Source organism: Antechinus flavipes, chromosome 2 (genome assembly GCF_016432865.1).
Source record: "Antechinus flavipes isolate AdamAnt ecotype Samford, QLD, Australia chromosome 2, AdamAnt_v2, whole genome shotgun sequence".
Classification (NCBI taxonomy): Eukaryota; Metazoa; Chordata; class Mammalia; order Dasyuromorphia; family Dasyuridae; genus Antechinus; species Antechinus flavipes.
Window position 1 is genome coordinate 148,970,607 of NC_067399.1, and position 20,510 is coordinate 148,991,116.

Consider the following 20,510-nt stretch of genomic DNA (forward strand, 5'->3'; position numbering starts at 1 on the left):
CTCACACACAGGTCAAAACACTACCCTCATGGTGTCGTTGATCCTCTTCTAGAACCACATGACTTTAGTTCCCATTTCTATACAAATGACTCTCCAACCTGTATCTCCAGCCTAATCTCCCTTCTCAATTCCAGTCCAGTTGCCTCCTGGAAAACTTCATAGGAGTGTGCTGTCAGCATCTTAGTCTCACTCACATTGTCTTTCCCTTTAAATCTGTTCCTCCTTCATAATTCTGTTTTTATTGAGTGGTCATTATCAACCACACTCTTTACTTTGGACTTGACTCTATTTCATGCCCTCCCTGTTCCACTCCTTGCCAAATTGTATGGGTTCTTTCTGCACAAGTCTTCTCCCTACTCACCTAGCCACCACCCTATTTCAGGTACTTATCACCTCTGTCACTGGAATTACCATAAAACCCTCTTAACTCATCTTCCTGCTTCCATCCATTTACCACTTTAATCCAGCTTCTGTGTACCTGCCAAAGTCATCTTTCTAAAATACCATTCAGACATTCATGGAAAAGACTTCAAGGACTTTTTTTTTTAAATACAAATTTCTCAATCTTGTTCCATTGTCTGACCCTAACTTAGTTTTCTAGCCACATTTATTTCACACTATTCTTTTTCACATACTCTGCTTTCCAGCCAAACTAGATTACTAATTGTTTCCTAAACTCAGCATTCTATTTCCTACCTCTATGTATTTGTGTGAACTGTCCTCCAATCCTGTGAGCTATCCCATCCTCATCTCTCCCTTTCAGAATCCCAATCTTCATTTAAGGCTTCACTTCTGTGATATTTTTTCTTTTTTAGGCATTTGGGATTAAGTGATTTGCCTAGGGTCATATAGCTGACTTCAGGGTTGGTGTTCTGTGCCATTTAGGTGCCCCAGTGGGAAAACTTTTGAAAAAATTTCTTCCAATTATTAGAACCTCACTCCTTCCAAAAGTTACCTTGTAAGAGCAGCAAGGTGGCTCAGTTGGATAGAGCACCCTGAAGTCAGAAGAATCTGAGTTCAAATCTTACTTACTAGCTGAATGACCTTGGTCAAGTCATTTAAACCTGATTGCCTTACAAAAAATAGTTATCTTGTATTCACTTATTTAAAAGAAAATCTGTTATAATGGTAAATTGATTGATTTGGAATCAGACTATTTAGGTTCAAACCTGACTCAGATACTTACTAGCTCTTAAGGTCCTCCTGATTCCAGGACTAGTGTTCTATCCACTGCACCATTTAGCTGCCCCCATGGAAAAAACTTTCTCCTAATTATTAGAACCTCGTCCCTTCCAAAGTTACCTTGTAGGGGCAGCTAGGTGGTTCAGTGGAAAGAGCACCATGGTGAAGATTCTTTAATTTAAGAATCTTCTTTAAGATTATTAAGTTGCTGATTTTCATTGGTACAAAGAATTCTTCACCTAGAACTCCCTGGTCCATGGTGAAATGACTTGATATCTCCAAGTCTCAACTGCTTCAACCTCTGTAAAAGGGTGTGATAATTGTTCCTCACAGAATTATTATGAAGAAAGGTTAGCTGTGGTGGAGAAATCCTATGTGGAATTAAGGCCTTCAGACCACACTCTGAGAAGAACAAAACTGGATTTAAAGTAATTTGTAAGAAATTTGAGATTCAGGACATACATTTTATGTAGTATCTCTGGGCAAAGAACATTGTTTAAGCCCTACTATTTTTGAGTTGCTATTATTAATTTTCCACATCATCATTGTCTTTTCCTTCCCTACATCCTTTCAATGCATTAGATAGCATGATCTTGCATTCTAGTTAGTGAGCTTTCTGGTCAGAGACATTTTACCATTAGGTGTGGTTGAAAGGAATTAGAAGCCCATAAAAAAAATCTACATTGGATTAATGCAGTCTTGTGATACTGATGAGTATTTTTCACAATTGCTAAAGAAAATCCCATTTGGGCATTATGCCCAGGACTATAAAGCACATGTTTAGAGCTTCTTTAAAAAAAGAGAGAGAAGGAAATCACTTGACTATTGAGATTCCTTATTCTATCACCTTTCTCCCCTTTCTAATTTCCCCTTTCAATCACAAATTATACTTATGGATAAGTATCACAAAGGATGATAAGAGTCAGGATCCAAAAAGATATTTGGGAATCAATGACTCAAGGTTAACTCTCAATTCTACTATTCAATTGAATAAGTCTTTATTAAGGGTTTATTATATGCAGGTTTTTAGAAACTGGATAGAGGGACCAGGAAGATATGAAGGTGAAATGAGTTATGGTCCCTTCTCTTTTGGAGTTTAAAATCAAATAAGAAAAAAAAAAAGATGCATGTTTGGAAAAACCAAACTAAAAGAGAAATTCATTAATTCTGACTGTGGCACATATTTGCTTTGTGAACCTGGATAAATCACTTAATATGTATGAGTACCTACTAAAATCCCCAAATTATTGAGTCCCATCCATATATGAAAGGAGTTCCCATTATACCCTGCCCCTTTAGTAGAAGGCCAGGATCTGCTTGAAGACTTTCAAGGGAGAACACTCTCTGAACGTAGCCATTCTACTTTTGGATTGCTTTCATTTTTAGGAAGTTTCTCTTCCCCCTCCCCCAACATAAAGTCTATATATGTTTCTTTCATTTTTTGTTTTTAGACCTGCCCTCTGAGAACCAAGAGAATAAATCTATATTCTCTTTCAAGTGATAGTCCTTCAAATATTTGACAACACCTATTGTATTTCCCCCCTGAATTTTTGCTTCTTTAGGCTTAATGTACTCAGCTTCTTCAACCATGCTCATGTCTGCATTAGGAGACAGCTAGATGATGCAGTGGATGGAGAGTACTGGATCTAGAGTCAGAAAGCCCTTAATTGAAACCCTGCCTCAGACATTTACTAGCTGTGTGATCTTGGGCATGTCCCTTAACTTGCATCTGCCTCAGTTTCCTCAATTCTAAAATGAGAATAAAAGTAATATCTTCTCCCTAGGATTATTATGGGGATCAAATGAGATAATACTTAGCAGAGTGCCTAGCACATAGTAGGCATTTAATAAATGTGTGTGTCTTTCTTTCTTTCCCTTCTTTCCTTCCTAACTTTCTTCCTTTCTTTTTTCCTCCCAACTTAGATTCAAGGTCCTTTATTATCCTGATTATACTTCTCTGGGCATTTATCAATGCCCTATTTAAACCGTGATATTCAGGACTGAATACAGTTCCCCAGATGAAATCTAATGAAGTCAAATACTAGAGGGCTACCATCTCCCTATTTCTGGAAGCTATACCCTTTTAATGAAACCCCAAATGGCATTAATTTCTTTAGCTACTACATCACACTGTTCATTCCTATAGAGTTTACAAGCCACTAAACCCCCTGATCCATTTCAGAACAGTCTTCTCCATCTTAAACTTGGAAAGCTGATTTCTTGAACCAAAGTACAAGATTTTGTATTTATTTTTATTGAATGTCATTTTATTGAATTCAATTCAATGTTTTGATCTGTAAAGATCCTGTTTCAACATCCATTGTGATATCTATCCTTCTAGTTTGCTGTCATCTGCAACTCTGATATGCTTATCATTAATGCTCTTCCTCACTGATAAAAATATTAAACAGTGTGTAGCTAAGCACCTGTCCCTGTGGCAGTCCCTGAGAAATCTCATGCCATGTTGACATAGAACTTTAAATGACTGATCTTGGAATTCAGCCATTTCAACTGCTCTGAATCCATTTGACCTATGTTACCATATAATCCTTATCTATAATTCCTCTGCAAAAGAATGAGATACTTTATCAAAAGCTTTGCTAAAATCTCAACATACTCTAGCCATGTACTTCTCTCATCTATTTGCTTTTAGTAAACTTGTCAAAAAGTTTGATTCATTTGGCTTGACTTATTCTTGATAAAGACCTGCTGGTTCATTGTAATCATCACCCTCTTTCCTAGATGCTCACCAATCATTTCATTAGTGGTCCTTCCTAGAATTTTCTCAGAAATTAAATTCTCCTTCACTGTCTAGTAGTTTGCAGACTCTCTTCTCTTCCTTTTTCCAAAAATCAAGATGTCATTGACCCTTGTCCATTCTCATCTCTCTCATTTTCTATGATCTTCCAATAACACGGACAGTGGTTCAGTAATTTCTGCTAATTTGTTCAGGACTCCATAATGGGCCAAGTGATTTGACTTCATTGAGGGCAGCTAGGTCCTATCTTACCATCTTATCTTAGATTTCAGCTTATCTTAGATTTCATTTCTCTGTTAGCCATTTTTATTCTTTTAGTTTCAGTGTAAAACTATTCTCCTTTGCAGAAGACTTTTAAAAAATCTTAAGATACTTTAAAAATCTTCTTTAAGATTTTTACGTTGCTGATTTTCATTGGTAAAGAGAATTCTTTACCGGGAGCAACATTGACAAAATCATAGGTTCCATCAAAAAAATTTTTAGATGGTAAGAGAAGAAGCTATTAAAACAGAGAAGACAAAAAAAAGCCTTCATGGTGGAGAGATGTTATCTCCAATGATCTTTAAATATTGTCAGATTAAAAAGAAGAGGGGAACTGAAAAAGAGCAGTTAAAAAGATGGGAAGCTGATGGTGGTTGTGATGATAGTCATGATGATGTAATAGAAATAGCAAAATGTGATATCTTAAAAGTCAAAAAAAGATAGTACCTAGGAAGAGCAGAGAGGTCAACAGGGTCAAATGCTTTAGAGAAGTCAAAGATTAAAAACTGAAATAAAGGCCATTGGATTTGGTGATCTGCACTTCCTTGGTAATTTGTGAGAGAATAGTTTTAGTAAAGATAGGGACAGAAGCTGGATGAAAGAGGTTCATTAAAATTGTTTCCATAAAAAGAGAAACAGATAAAAGAGAAACAGAGGAGACAGAGGAAGAGAGGGAAAGAGGGTAGGAAACTGCAGAAAGGGAAGAGGGAAGAAAAAGAATAAAATGGCAGTCTCCTTCCCCCAAGGAAGGATCCCTTTTCAAGGGCCTTGCTTCAACCCTGAAAGACTCAATTCAGATTCTCTACTGGTTGATTAGCTTATTGCTAGGCTAAGAGTATACAAAGGCCAAGAAGTATGTCTGATTATTTTGGCCAAACAGAAGGAGCTTCCCATGTGGGTGTCCCCTCACATCATCCAATGATCAAAGCCCTATGATCCACTCTAATTGATTCAAAATTTAATTGTGGTGGAATTATAGGAAAACTCATTAACATCGACTTTAGTATATGGAGCAACTAGGAGACACAATGGAGAGAGCATTAGACTTGGAATTAGGATGGCTTCATGAGTTCAAATATGATACAAGTTGTATGATCCTGGACAAGTCACTTTTGCCTCAGTTTCCTCTTCTATAAAATGAGCTAGACAAGGAAATAGCAAATCATTCCAATATTTTTCCCAAGAAAAATTTAAATGGGGTCACAAAAATTTGAACCTGATTAAACATGAATGAACAACAATCTAATATATATGTTGTGATTTCATTCTATTGAGTGACTGGTTGATTCAGTTGAGGTGCCTGGTCCTTTTGGAACCCTTATATATGTTACAAGCATTTTGTACAAATGAAGAGAAATGAAAAGTTTATATTGCCTAATAGGTGTTCTCCCAAGTCTATTGGATTTCCAGTTTTAGTGACTCTTAATTGGAATTTTGCATTTGTATAAGATCAATGCCTCTTCACATAGAGATGCCTATATTCAAATGAATTGGTTTGGGCATCTGACCATCATATTTTTAGTTATCTTTTAAAATTGAAGATCATTTTAGTATTTTGCTAGAGGCTTCATTTTAAACAATTCTGACATTTACTAAAATTTGAAAACTCCTTGGGGTTTTTGATGTGATTTGTTACTCCCTAAATAGGATTGCCTACTCATAAAGTTACTTTCCCCATGTAGTTGAAGAACTATTTAAAATTTTGTTTCAAAGAGCTTTTTTCAATTTTGGTGAAATGATGGATAGAACATTAAGCTTGGAATTAGGATGATTCATTTTCATGAGTTCAAATCTAGCTTCAGGCATTTGCCAGCTGTGTGACTCTGGGCAAGTCACTTAACCTGGTTTCCTCAGTTCCTTATCTGCAAAATGAGTTGTAGAGGGAAATGGCAAAGCACTTTAGCATCTTTGCCCAAACTCCTCCCCACAAAAAAATGGAGTCAGGAAAAACTGGACACAATTGAAATGACTGAATGTCAAAAAACAACAACAAATTTTGAGTTTACTTATAGAATGCTTTTTCCACTTCTAAATAAAAACGAATAGTTTGACATGTTTTACCTCTAATGCTTAAAAGAAGACTACATAATAATTGGGTTCACATATATATTCTACTTAGCTAGTGGCTTTCATCCATACTGTACCCTTCAAACCTAACCCTGAATTACTTTGTGGTAATTTATCTTGGAGCACACACAAGGACCAAACCTGCATTTTAGCTAATAGATTATATATTTTAGAATTCATCACATTGAGACCAGTGAGAAGGCCATGCAAAGTTCACCCAGTTCTTACAGATTTTTGCCTAAGGAAGTTGATGAGTTTTGTGATAAAGATGTTCACTTTTTGTTATTGTTTTTTGAATGCTGCAGAAGACCTGAATCGATATCTTTGATTAGACGTTTGCTTAATAGGTGGATCAAAGATGATCCCTATTGATCAAATGAAATAATATATTTCATTTGTTATAAGGGCAAATCTAAAAGGGCATTGTAACTGGAAAGTGAGTTAGAATTGTGTTATTATTGATTTTGTCATCATTTTATTATGGTAGCACACATCACTTAATGCTAGAGGAAGCTTTGAGGCATCTTCCCTACTCTCTGGTTCTCTTTCAAGGTCCCTGGCTCCATCTCTTTATGGGTGGTATTAGCATTCTCATGTTAGTCCAGAGATTGTGTCAGTGTTAGCCAACCAGCTCCTATAGCTTAGTCCTTTGTCTCTTGGCTCTTCTCCTTTGTCACATTACCCATTGTGCTTTCTTTAAGATTATTTACAGGAGGCATCATATAAAAAACTTTAATAAGAATGGTGGAAATAAGCCAATACAAGGTGATGTCAGTATGCCCAGTGCCTGCTTTCTCATTATACATCCTCATGGAATACCTCTTCTTACCCTGGGCATACGTAACAGACAGGGCAAAAGCAGGGAACTTCAGTACCACATGGATCTAGTCAAGTGTAGATAGGGCTTTCAATTCAAGATTGCCAAGCCCATAGGCTTCTTTTTGATGGAAAACAGGAATATTGAGCTAACTTGGTTTTTCTATCCCCAGGAAATACCAGTACAGACCTGACTTCTAGGAAACTTTAGTGTCGATCTTCAATGATCAGCTCTTTCTCTCTTGCTTTTAGTTAAATGTGTTTAATCTCATCAATGTTCTTTTAGTACCAGGCAAGTCCAGGAAGATTTCTCCTATCATCTGCCCATTGGATGTGAGCCATCTGGCTATTCCAGTGCCTCCCTAGCACCAAATCTTCTGCCCCAACTTGTTTTGTCACTTCCTGGGTACAAATGTACCTCCCACATACCTGGGAGAGTTATGGATGTTCCAACTACCCCTTTAGTCAAAAAATGGATAGTTCCTGCAAGTTAATAGGATATACTTGCACATATCAAAAGTAACATAAATTGAAAAATACAGCTACAAGTAATTATTTCAACTACCTTATAAAAATGTACATTTAGGTACTCAATATATAACATCTTCATGAAAACTGCATATAGCTAGCAATAGTACCTACAACAGCTATAATAAAAATATAATAAAGTATGTCATTAATAGCATATATAATAACATTAAGTATGCTCAGCACCTGCCATTGCTTAGAGAAGACTCTTAATACATGATTATTCATTGAAGTAAAGAAGGTTACAAGTCAAATACCATATGTAATATTGCACTGGATAACAGATTGGGTAAAATGACTAGATTAATGTGCAGAAACATATTATATACTGGTATAATATGCCTGTCTTCCAATAGATACAGTAAAGAAGCATAAAACAAGAGAGCTTATGGCCTAAGAAGGTATGAATCACATAGAACACAAAATGACACATTTTGCAATTATATACTAAGTATACTTGTACTCCAACAATGGATACATGGGTACCACTTTTCCTCTTGGTTCTGAAGTATCCTTTGTAAGCTTGGTCCCTGAGTAAACAAGCCTAGCGCTTCCACCATGATGTTTTGAGTAGACCATTGATCTCTATGGTTTCTAAGGATGCTCTTTGCTCCCCCCACACTGTAGTATTCATCAGGAAAGGGGATGTCTTTGTGTTTGGCTCCTACTCTCTCCCTTTCCTTTTGCCCTTACATTGGTTTTTTTGAGATTGTTGATTTCCCTGACCCTCTGGAATGTATCAGCAATTAATTTCTTCCCCATCTAAATCATTATTTAAGCTATTATCTCCAGAGATCATTTTTGTCACTGATAAATATGCTTTTTCCTGCACATTTGGCTGATTCTCCATTGCTCTTTTACTCTTGCTCACCCACAAGCCCGACTAATTCTTCAGTTCACAATAGGTGGTTGAGTATGTATTATCCAAATATCTATTTTGTAGATTGGGAAGTTGCCCATTATTCCACATACTTACTTAGTGCAAGATGGCTTTCCATTACTCCACAATTTTTTATCTTCCATGCCCTCTAAGACTTCTCAGCAGAACTGCATTCTTTTGCTGAAGACCTTGACAATTCACTCAAACATCCTATCATTGTTTGTTTCTATGAAAGCTTTGGCCAGAGCAAGGTGATAGGCCTCCAGCCAATCTGTCAGGTGAATCATATCTTGGGCATGAATTTCTATGCTTTTTTATTCAAATCAGTAGGCAGATATGACTTATTCAAACATCCACAGGTATGTGGTAAAGCCCATGGCTTTATTCTTTGGAGCATCATATGCAGGTGTGTTGATTCCAGTGAGCTTTCTGTTCAAACCTCAGGAGCCCTAGTATTTTTGGCAACTTTGATCTCCCTGAGGGTGGTAAGGGAGAGTGCCTTAATTCCTGCCAAACCCAACACCTCCTTCAGTAGTTTTCTTTCAGAGTCTCTACCTGAGTTAGAGTGAATTTTGGCAGGAAACCAGCTATAGAATTATAGTTTTCCCAAAGCACTTTAGCAACTCCAGATGCTTCCTGCTTCCTGACTGTGCAATAGTATGCATATTGGGCAAAATGGTTTGTTACCACTAAGATATTGTTTACTGATTTTCTACCATTTTTTAAAAGCAAGAAAGATCATATAGAGAGAGGATCCTTGGAAGATGGTGGAGTATGTTGGAAAATTCCAAGCTCTTCAGATCGCCTCCACAAATAAGACAAAATAGCACTTCAGGTGACTGTAGAGCAGTATGTGAAGATAGATACCAGTATGGAGGTTTTGGCCCATGTGAAGTGTAAACACCTCCAGGTTAGCTTCTCTGAAACAGCAAGCTGTGAGCCCTGGAGCTAGGCCTTAGCTCTAGCCACAGGAATTTTCTTCTCAGAGACAGTGTGGGGAGTCAGATGTCTGAGGAAGGGAAGATTAAGGGAAGTTCTGCTGATGAAGGATACCAAGTTTAGCTTTGCTGCTGTTCTGGATGAGGAGGAATTAGTTGGTGAATACAGAAGCAGTGGGACTGGGATGCTGCTGGCTTCTGGCATTTATAGGAGGGCAGAGTTCTTGATTTTGGTTTTAGGCTAGAGGTAAGAATTGAAGGAGGACCTGAAGCCTGACTCCAGGACTAGAGGTTTTACCACCAATAATCTGCTTCAAAATGATCAGGTAAAAGAGAAAGAACCCAACTATAGAAAGTTATTATGGGAACAGAGAAAACCATTTTCAGAGGAGGATACTGAAGCTAAAAAAGCCTTTCTTACTCCAAAGAGTAACATTAAATGGTCACTTGTCCAAACAAGATTTCATAGAAGCACTCAAAAAAGACTTCAAAAATCAAATGAGAGAGATTGAGGAAATTAAAAAAAAAATCCCCCCAAACCAACATGTTTATAAAAAGACAATCAATTGGAAAAGGAGTTTCAGAGACTTAAGGAAGAAAATGACTCCTTGAAAATTAGAATTGGATAAAGCACAGCCAGTGAAGTTATAAGAGACCAAAAAAATTATATATAAAAAGAATTTTAAAATAGAAGAAAATATGAAACATCTCATAAGAAAAACAATTGATCTGTAGAATAGATCAAGAAGAGAGAACATAAGAATAATCAGACTACCTGAAACCTATAACCAAAAAATAAAAGAACCTGGATACAATAATACAGGAAATAATTAAGGAAAATTGTCCAGAAGTGTTAAAATAAGGGGAAAGTAGAAAGAGAAATAAATCTATCACCTACCACCTGAAAGAGATCCTACAAGGAAAACTTATAGAAATACCATAACTAAATTTCCAAATCCCTAAGTCAAGGTGAAAATATTACAAGCAACAAGAAAAAATTCAAATATAGTACAGCCATAATTAGAATCACACAAAATGTAGCAATGGAAATATTAAAAGTCTACAGGGTTTGGAACACTATATATCAAAGAGCAAAAGAACTGGAGTTGCAATCAAAACATCATAACCAATAAAGTTAAGTATGGGAATGGGAATAGGAAAAATAGACATTCAATAAATTGCCAGATTTGGGGGATTTTGTTGCAACAAGACCTGAACTTAATAGAAAATTTGACATACAAAATCCAAGAGAAATATAAGGTAAACATCAAAGATTAATTACAATGGGCTCAATAAGAACAAACTGCTTATCTTTTATACATGAAAATGTAAACCATGTGTTTAAGATTGTTATTAGCAATTGAGTAGTTTGAAAGGTTGTGATCGAGCTGAGTATGATATGATTCTAAAAAGCAAAACCATGTAGGGAAAGACAGAAAAAGAAGTTATCTTATACAAATGAGGTATCAGAGAAAGAACTGACACAAAAGCATTTATATGGAAGAGCAGGGCTGGTGGTTCTGAAACCCTACATTCACTGGGAAGGGGTTAAAGAGGGAAACCATACATATATACATACTTTTATATGTATATACATATGTATATGTGTGTGTATATTTAGAAGGCTTTAAAAGTCTTCTAATTTCAGAAAGAAATGAGAAGATAAGAGAATAGGCAGGGGGAGGATTAAGGAGGGATTTTTAGAGTGAATCCTACTCATATCAAATTTGGTTTAATGAGAACAATATATACATTAAGAGAATAATGTAATGAAAGAAGAGGCTGAGGGAATAGGATGGGGGTGGTATAGAAGGGTATGCAGATTAATAGGAATGGGATAAAGAGGAAACAACATATATATTTGGAAGACTATAATAGTCTTCTAAATTCAGATGGAAATAAGATGGCAAAGTTGGAGGAGAGGATGAGGGAGAGAGAGATCTATGCAGGGGAGGGAAGGAGGTTAAGTAATAGAAGGGCAAGTATAGAGAAATAAAGCAGAGAAATCAGGAGGGATAAAAGATAAGATACATACAAGCATAAAAAAAGATGATGTAAAATTGTTATGTAAAAAAAAGTAAAGGTAGTAATCATAATCTCAACAAAGTTAAAGCAAAAATAGATTTAATCAAAAGAGAAAAATAAGGAAACTATAATATATGTTAGTCATTAATACTGTCTTAGATTATTTAAAATAATTAAACAGTATAAGGGTCTACAGAAGATTCTCATTCATGAAAGGACTACGAGAAAACTCATACATGACATGAAAATGAGACATTTGAAATATGGGCATTGACTGTTAGGAACACAAGAGAAAAGTGTGGTTGGTGAATTTTATTATGGTATATTCAAAGGCTTACCCTAAAAGACTGAAAGTGTACATCAAGTTCTGCATCAAGACCCAGATTTTAGCCTTGTGGTTTACCTCAAGCTCTCTCGTTGGTCAGTGGGGTCGCTTCTTGGCCGTGTGGTTAAGATGTTAAGTCATTCTGCTTTGTAAAATTTCTCTTCTAGATATGCTGGGGATTTATTGGATGAAGATATCTTTCATGAGAAGGATCTTGTCAACAGCCGATCTTTGCAGGCTCTAGTGGCAGGTCTAAAAGCATACAGTACCTGGGAAAACATAACTTGTTTACAAGATTGTCGGGAATGCACTGGAGGCATGGTGAGTTGATGAGCAAAAGATCTATCATTGGCCCTCATAGAACTATTTTTTTCCTCTTTGGAGTCTCATCATTGCTAAAGGTTTTTTGTTGTTTATTGTTTCATTGTGTCTGACTCTATGAAACCAAGTGGTTTGCCATCTTCTCTCTAATTCACTTTATAGACTGGGAAATTGAGGCAAAGAAGATTAAGGGATTTGTTAAGGGTCACACAGCTAGTAAGTGTCTGAGACTTGATTTGAAGTTGTGAAAATGAGGCTTTCTTACTGCAGGCCCAGAGCTTCATCCATTGTACCACCTCTCTGTCTTCAGTGCTAATGGTAAATTTGGCTTTTAAAGAGAAAGGACATATAGAATTGCAATGCTCTCAGCTTTGGTCTGTGACAATTAGAAATAAAGTTAGAAAGAGTGCTGTAGGTTCTTGGCTAAGGCAGAAAAACATGATCTTTGATTTTGGTTAGTGGAGTCAGAAGCATTTTCAAAATACAATATAGAAGTGATTCAAAACCCATTTTAGTGAATCTGCATTTAAGCAAAAGATACTATTATCATCTTGTGAAAAGGGAGTTGTTGTAAAACTAAGAGTAGCCCCTCCTAGAGAGTTATTTGGCTTAAATGAACAAATAATTTTCCATAATCTCCATAAGCTAGATCCAAATGAAATAAGCTAGTACCCAAGTTCTCTGAAGCTGGTGTTGAAGATTCATGGTGAGGTTTTCTATTTAAACACCAGCATACACAGATATATCTAGCAATATGGTGCTTAAGATAAGTCTCACAGAACTGGACCCAAGATAAGCAACTCTCAAATCAATTTTGTCATTTGTGATGTGGAAGTAATATAAGAAAAAAAATTAAGATAAATTCATTTGAGTGGAAGGGGACAAACTTGGGGACATAGGTGGTTGGAAGAAGAAAGACCCTCTCACTAACCCCCTTAGAAAGAAATCCCAGATTGCTGGGTAAACTAATGACTGGAATGATGGGGTTGGAATAAAGCAGGGCCTTATCAGGGAGGTGTATGTACATACCTACACCTGGTATGTAGTCTTTGGGGGAGGAAGAGTGCCATCTGGTAGCTTCCTAATTGATCTAATTATTCTTGTTAACTAGGTGCTGAGTACAGTTGTTTCTGTGCTGTTAAAGGAGTAAAAGTTTTGTCAAAATGTAGCACAATTAGAATGACGCAATCTTCTAAAATCAGAAGTTTAAATTTTTGAGCTCTCTAAATTTTGACATCCTGGGGAAAGGTCTGATTACCTTGGTCTAATTTTGATTCTGTCAGCAGAGTTACTCTGTGTGTGTGTGTGTGTGTGTGTGTGTGTGTGTGTGTGTATTCCCTCATAGAATTATATGGAGCTAATTTAATTATATACACACATAAATACACACACATATAATGTGTGTGTGTGTTTGTGTGTGTGTGTGTCCCTCTAGTTTTACTGCTACTCTAAAGTCCAATTCTAATGCCTCATTGTGATATCAAGGTCATTGTGGGTTCTTAAAACATGTTAACTGTAGAGCATAAGTTTTGAAAGGCTCTATAAAGCTAGAGAGGTTTCCAGTATGGATGTGTCCATAATGGGACAACAGAATGCCTGCTATCCCAGATCATCCCGGGTCATTTTCACATTATTGGGTTGTGGGGAGGGTGGTGAATGTTTGTGTTACATTATTATTTAAACAAACTTTTTAGCAGGTCATAGAGGAACAAATGATGTTCTGCTTTCATGGCTTCTCTCAAGTAAAATTGTGTGTGTGTATGTGGGAGGATGATATAATGTTGACTGGCTTATCACCTAGACATTGATCAGGAGTAGGTCTTCAACCTCCCAGGTCTGGTTGGCGATATATTAAGGAAAATACAGCCCGGTGAGGAATAAGGGGAGAAGTCCTGCACACAGGAGTGTGCCTGGAGACACTGTCTTGTGCCACAGTTGCCACAAAAACCCTCGAAACCAGTGACACTTGATATTCCTGGCACTTCTGCCTAGGTATTGAAAGGAGCCAGATAGGGATCAAACTAGAATATTTGTGGTAGTGAGAGAGTGAGGAAGGGGAGGGTGTCCAGAGGAGACCCAATGAGGTTTGGGGGACCGGGAAAGCTAACTCCTGCCAAGCCCTGAAACTTTCCTGGGTCTTTATTATGATCCCTGGGAGTATTCCAAAGTGCCTCTGTGGTTCAACATGTACAAATCATTCAATCAAAAAACATTTATTAAATGCTTATTATGTACTAGACACCAAAACTGGAGAATTAAATAGTAGAAAATCACAGGGAAATCTAGTTTGGGTAATTGGCCATTTGAACTGCGCCAAATGAGCTTGCTCCCAATTTTCTACTCCCACAAGTTTGTCCAGTAGATGACATCATACATAGGGCGTAGATAAACACTCGCCCATCTCAGTTGCCCTCTGTGATGTAAGAGAAAGTGATGACCTTAGCGTCTAAAAAGTCTATTTTATTTCTGGTCCAGGTATGTGACCTTGGAAAAGGGAGATGAATGAAACAATCCCTATGGTCTCTCCCAGCTCTAAACCTGCATACTTATTAGACCTTGTTTGACCACTATAATATAGATGTATCACTTATTAGTAAAAATTCCATTGTTTTCAAATTCTTCCCTAAAGTTAATGGTGAATTTTTGCTCCTGTGACTCACTGATGTCAGATTCATTGATTGATTCTAAGATACACAAACTAAAGGGTTGTTCTTACCCACGTTTATTTTCTCTTGCTCAATGGAAAATGCTTTGTAAGCATCATAGTCAACATAGTCAGTCTAATTCAACAGCCACTTATTAAGGACTTCTAATGGCCATAGCAACATAAATACAAAGACAGAAAAAAAAACTAGGATTTACTTTCAAGGAGCCTGGTCTACTGCAAGGATGTGTCATTTACACAGATATGAAGATACAAAGTCACATGATACCAGCTTCTGTCAGCATGTTGTAACTGCATTATCTTCATCACCTGTTAGCTAGAGCCTGACATTTTAGTGGCCACTTTATAAATGATTATTTATTTATTAATTGAGGAAAGAAAGGGCACCAATAATTTGGGAGATCCACAATGGCTTCCCATAGGAGGTGGAAGGAAGCTCAGGACTGTTTAGCTGGAATGTCTTTGAAAAAAAATTAACATCAAATCAGTCTTACAAAGGTAGTCGAGAGCCAGACTGGGGCAGCTACGTGGCATAGTGATGAGCCTGAAGGCAGGAAAATTCGTCCACATGAGTTCAAAACCAGCCTCATAAATGGTACTAGTTTTATTACAAGTCACTTAATCCTGATTGCCTCAGCTTCTCATTTGTAAAATGAGCTGAAGAAGGAAATGGCAAACCACTCCAGTATCTGTGACAAAAAAAAAAAAAAAAACCCGAAATGGGGTCATGAAGAGTTAAACATGACTGAAACATGACTGAACAAAAGAGAACCAGATTGTGGAGGACCCAAAATGCTAAGGTGAGGAGTTTGCAATTTAATACTAAAGGCAAGAGGAAGCCATGGAACATGTTTAAGCTGTAAAGGTGAGTTATTGTTACTGAAGCACAAAGATAAAGAGAAAGTCATTCTGCCATATTGTTACTAACCTAATTTGGATTTATAGAAAGATCATCATACAGAAAATATTCATTTCTTTACTAACACCATGCATTGCACTTAATAGACACAATAAATTTTTCTTGAGTGAAGAATAAATGAAATTGTAAAATGAGGGGGAAAAATAAGTCAAATACTGTACTCTTTAGGCAGAATTGTGTCTTTGGAAGGTATGTTAAATAGGATTGAGCAGCCTGGGTCAATTTCTTTTTTTAATTTTTCTTTTTTTTATTAAAGCTTTTTTAATTTTCAAAAGATATGCATGGATAATTTTTCAACATTAACCCTTGAAAAAGCTTGTGTTCCAACTTTTCTCCCCCTTCCTCTATCCCATCCCCTAAAAAGCAAATAATTCAATATGTGTTTAACATGGCAAAAATATATGTTAAATCCAATATATGCATACATATTCATACAATTATGTTGCTGCACAAGAAAAATCAAAAAGAAAAAAAATGAGAAAGGAAATAAAACGCAAGCAAACAACAACAAAAAGAATGAAAGTGCTATGTTATGGTCCAGACTCAGTTCCCACAGTCCTCTCTCTGGGTGCAGATGGCTCTCTTCATTACAAGCTCATTGGAATTAATCTGAATCATCCATTGTTAGAAAGCGTCACATCCATCAGTACTGATCATTGTATAGTCTTCTTGTTGCCGTGTATAATGATCTCTTGGTTCTGCTCATTTCACTCAGCATCATTTTGTGTAAGTCTCTCCAGGTCTTTCTGAAACATCCTGCTGGTCGTTTCTTATAGAACAATAATATTCCATAACATTCATATATCACAATTTATTCAGCCAACATCCAATTGAGGGGAATGCACTCAGTTTCCAGTTTCTGGCCACTACAAACAGGGCTGCCACAAACATTTTGGCCCATACAGGTCCCTTTCCTTCCTTTAAGATCTCTTTGGGATACAATCCTGGGCCTATTTCTGAGCTAGAACTCACTGAGGTAGGAAGACAATTAGCAGAGAAAGGAGTGCTTCATAACCTGTTACCACTCCCCCCAAGACCTGAGGCCTATATATACAGTCATACCATAAACATCCCTCTATCTTAATTTAAGATACTCCTCTACTTCCTTCCAAACCTCTCCCTCCAAGGATATTTATTATGCTTCTGTTTATAGTCCTTCAAAACAAAAAATGGCCCTGGAATGGTTTCTCCAGCTTCTTACTAATTTAATCAATAAATGTTGATTAAACACTATTTGCCAGCCCTAGTGATATAAAGGAAAAAACTCCAGCCTCTTTCACCAATCAGTTTTCATTCTATTAAGAGCACTATGTATACATACAAATAAGCAACCCTTCTGGGAATATCCCCCAATTTGAATTTGGAAATTGAGTCCCAGGGGATTGCTATCTTAAATTTAAGCTATTTTTAGGTTCACATTTTTTTTAAAAGCATATTTAATTTTTATAGTCAACCAGGTAATACCACTAGCTCAAAGCAAAGATTTGACCACTAGAATGTTATAGCAAAAAAAAAAAAAGATAATACTAAACATCTCCTCATAAACCTGGAGCACACTTTCTCCCCAAGTTCACTGAGTAGCTAGAGGAAGAATGAAAACATTGAGAGCATCAGCTTACCATTAAGACAATTCACACAGGTAACAAATTTACACAGTGTTAGTGGGAAGGATGGACACAAAAGGAGTCTGCTAGTCAGGAGCACATGAAGAGATTACATTTAGCTAAGGTGATTCCAACTTCATATGCTAAGGCCTTGAGTTCTTGCCTTTCTTTAACACTTTTCCTTCCCAGGGCAGGAACTCTGCTGGGCAATTGGAGGACCCAATTCCCTGGTCTTGTTCTACTCTTCAGATCCATTTTCTGTGCTTAAGTCCATGCTTGGCTAGGTGAGGTTCTTCTGCTAAACAAGTTGCTGTTCTTCAAGATGTCATTGCTGATGGTTAAGGAGGAAAAGGAGGAGGAAGAATAGGAGGAGAAAAGAGGAAAAAAGAAATTCTACCATGCTCCATGTACTGCTGCATTCTGGGGGGAAAGTGCAAGGGAAAAAAGATGGTGAGCAATTCCTTCTCAAGAGTTGGATTCATGGGTGTGTGTGTGTGTGTAGAGATACAGAGAAAAGGAGAAGAGAGGAGGAAAAAATAAATAAAAGGCAGAGGAAAAAAGAAAGAGATGGAAAAAGGGCAGAGGAAAAGAGAGACAGGAACAGACAGACAAGGAGAACGTTGCATTTTCTCTTCTTGATCAGCTGGAATGACGGCTTCATCAGAACTTCTCTTGCTTTTTCACATCAGAGCTGTGCTTGATTATAGAGTAAATAGTTGCCATGAATAGATAAACTTCTTGACACTTCCTTTAAAATGACCAAAGTATGACAGAGATATCCCCTTTAGGAGGTGCAGATGGGCCCCTTCCAAGTCTGAAAGGGGTCAACTCTTTCATCTCATTCTGTTTTATCCTGTAATTTTATCAGGTTTCTTGGGAGAACTCAATCAGAAGTCCCTTCTTGAACTCTCTCTCCCTCCCCTGACTCTTTCCCCCTTACATAAATATAAATAAAATGAATATACAAAATAAAAACAAGGTACATTTGTGGGGAAGGAATTAACAGTTGGAGGAATCAGGAAAGGTCTCATGAGGAGATGGTACACCATAAGAGATGGCTCTGGGCCCAACCCCTCAGCCTCTCCAAGTTTGTATATGTGATGTATCAAGGAAAAATCTACAAGAAATGTGGTAGCTCAGTAAATACATCTGAACTTTAGAAAACAGAGAGAGGGATAGAAGTTTTCTCTCGGGGGCATTGCTGTTGTTTCTTCAGGGATGGCTTGTGGCCATCATGAGTGGGAAAGAAATTGGAACTGCTAAAATGACATGCAGCAATGGACCACAATGCACCAAATTCCCTTTGGACCAAGAGCTTAAGAGTCTGCCAAAGCAGCTAAGCAATTTACAGTAATGACAGTCTGACCTCACTTAATGGCCTAACTAATCAGGAGACCAGGTGGCTTATTTCCACACTCAGCTCAAGTGAGCCGGGTGCTGCTTCGAAGCTGCTAGCAGCCATCCTGGGTTAATCTGCCTTCTAAAACAGGTGTTTGCTGGCCCTGGTTCTGCTCCAGCTGGCAGTCTCTCTCTCTCTGTCTCTGTCTCTCTCTTTCTCTCTGTCTCTTTCTTTCTCACTCTCTCTCCCCTCCCTCCATCTCTTCCTTTCTTCTTCTCTCCTCCCTCTTTCTCTCTGATCTTTCTCCTTATCTCTGAGGTCTTTCTGTCTCCCCCCCACCCCCATCTCCTAGGTCTTTCTCTAGATTTTTCTGTCTCTGTCTCTGTATTTGTTTCTGTCTCATTTCTGTATATAGAATCTAATTTGCAAAAAATATAGAAGAAAATCTTCAAAATATATATGGTTTTTGAAAAAAGTTAGCTTCTTTAATGCTTTTCAGACCTAGAAAACTAAATATTCCACACTACTTCCAAATTCAAATTAAGGCAGGAATAGGAAATCAGGATTTAAAGCCTATCCTGTCTTCTCAACTTGGCTGTACTCAGTGCCATTGGGCTCTTTCCCTGACTGTTCAGAGCTCCTCACTTTACCCACAGAAATCAGAGTTGAATCTCAGAGAATATGGACAACCTATACCTGTAAAAGAATCTTTTTTTCTCAGCTAACCAACCAGTACTTACTAAACACCTACTGTATGTCAGGTATTATGCTGAGGATATGAAACAAAACAACCAAACAAATAAAAGGTCAACCTTCACTCTCAATGAAAGTGGGGCAGAGGGTAGGGAGTATATGACACACACATAAACACACACACATAAATAAAAATATATATACAAAGTAAATGCAAGGTTATTTTTTTCTTCAGGGAGGCATTTGTATCTGGGGAGAGATTGAGATGTGAAGGGTCTGGTCCAATATCCAAAAAACTAATAAATGCCTCCTAATATCTTTATCAAGGGGTTATCCAGCTTGTGCTTGAAACATTCCAGTGACAGGGAATTCACTACCTCCCAAGGCAGTCTTTTTTTCATTTGGACTATTCTAATGGGCAGTTTTCCTGACATCTAGCCTAGTTGTCTCTGCAATTCCTCTTCACCCCAATCCTCCAAGTGTTACTCTCTGTTACCTTCTACTAGGATCTACTAGGGGAGGGGATCTGGTCTGTATCCAAGTCATAGGCTGGGAAAAAGGAAAATGGAAGGGAAAAGATTCTGTAGAGCAGAGTGCTTCCAGGAAGGAGGTTACCCAGATTAGTTCTGCCTAAGCAATGCTCGTGTTCTGGACCTGTCCTGCCCAACCTTGTTCTATCCGAATTTATCTATTAATAGGAAAGTAAGCACTAATGTCTTCACAGCTTACTTTTCTCAATGGCTAAGTCATTTTTAGTAGAGATAAAGATTTGATCAGGAAGAATGAATCTCCAACAAGTAGAATGTTGGGAATCTGCAGGTGGGATGATAGGGAACTTTTTGGGATTTTTTTAAAATCTAGGAAGCACAGATAAGAACGAGTCCTGGAGTCTGGAGTGGAGTACAAATCTGGTTTCAAGTACTTACTATCTGTGTGACGCTGGACAGGTCACTTAATCTCTACTTGCCTCAGTTTCCTCAGTTGTATAATAGAGAGAGAAAATAACACCATCTTGAAGGGTTGTTGTGAGGATCAGATGAGATAATAATTGTAATGTACTTAGCACTATCGCACTAAAATGTGCCATATGAATGCTTATTCTCTCCCCTCCTTCCAATCCTATCCCAGACATAAGTTGCCATATATAAAGTCAGTTAGGTTTTGCTCTATCATTTCTGTAAGACGACAT

At 37.4% G+C, this 20,510-nt stretch overlaps 1 protein-coding gene across 2 annotated transcripts in view; it reads left to right on the forward strand.

Annotated features, from left to right (window-relative positions):
* ACOXL (acyl-CoA oxidase like) overlaps positions 1 to 20,510 on the forward strand; it is a 511,030-nt gene that overhangs the window by 287,719 nt on the left and 202,801 nt on the right. For both annotated transcript variants that reach the window (XM_051975799.1, XM_051975800.1), the window contains exon 12: positions 11,948 to 12,101. In XM_051975799.1, the coding sequence (XP_051831759.1) occupies positions 11,948 to 12,101 (154 nt within the window). The remainder of the gene's footprint in view (positions 1 to 11,947; positions 12,102 to 20,510) is intronic.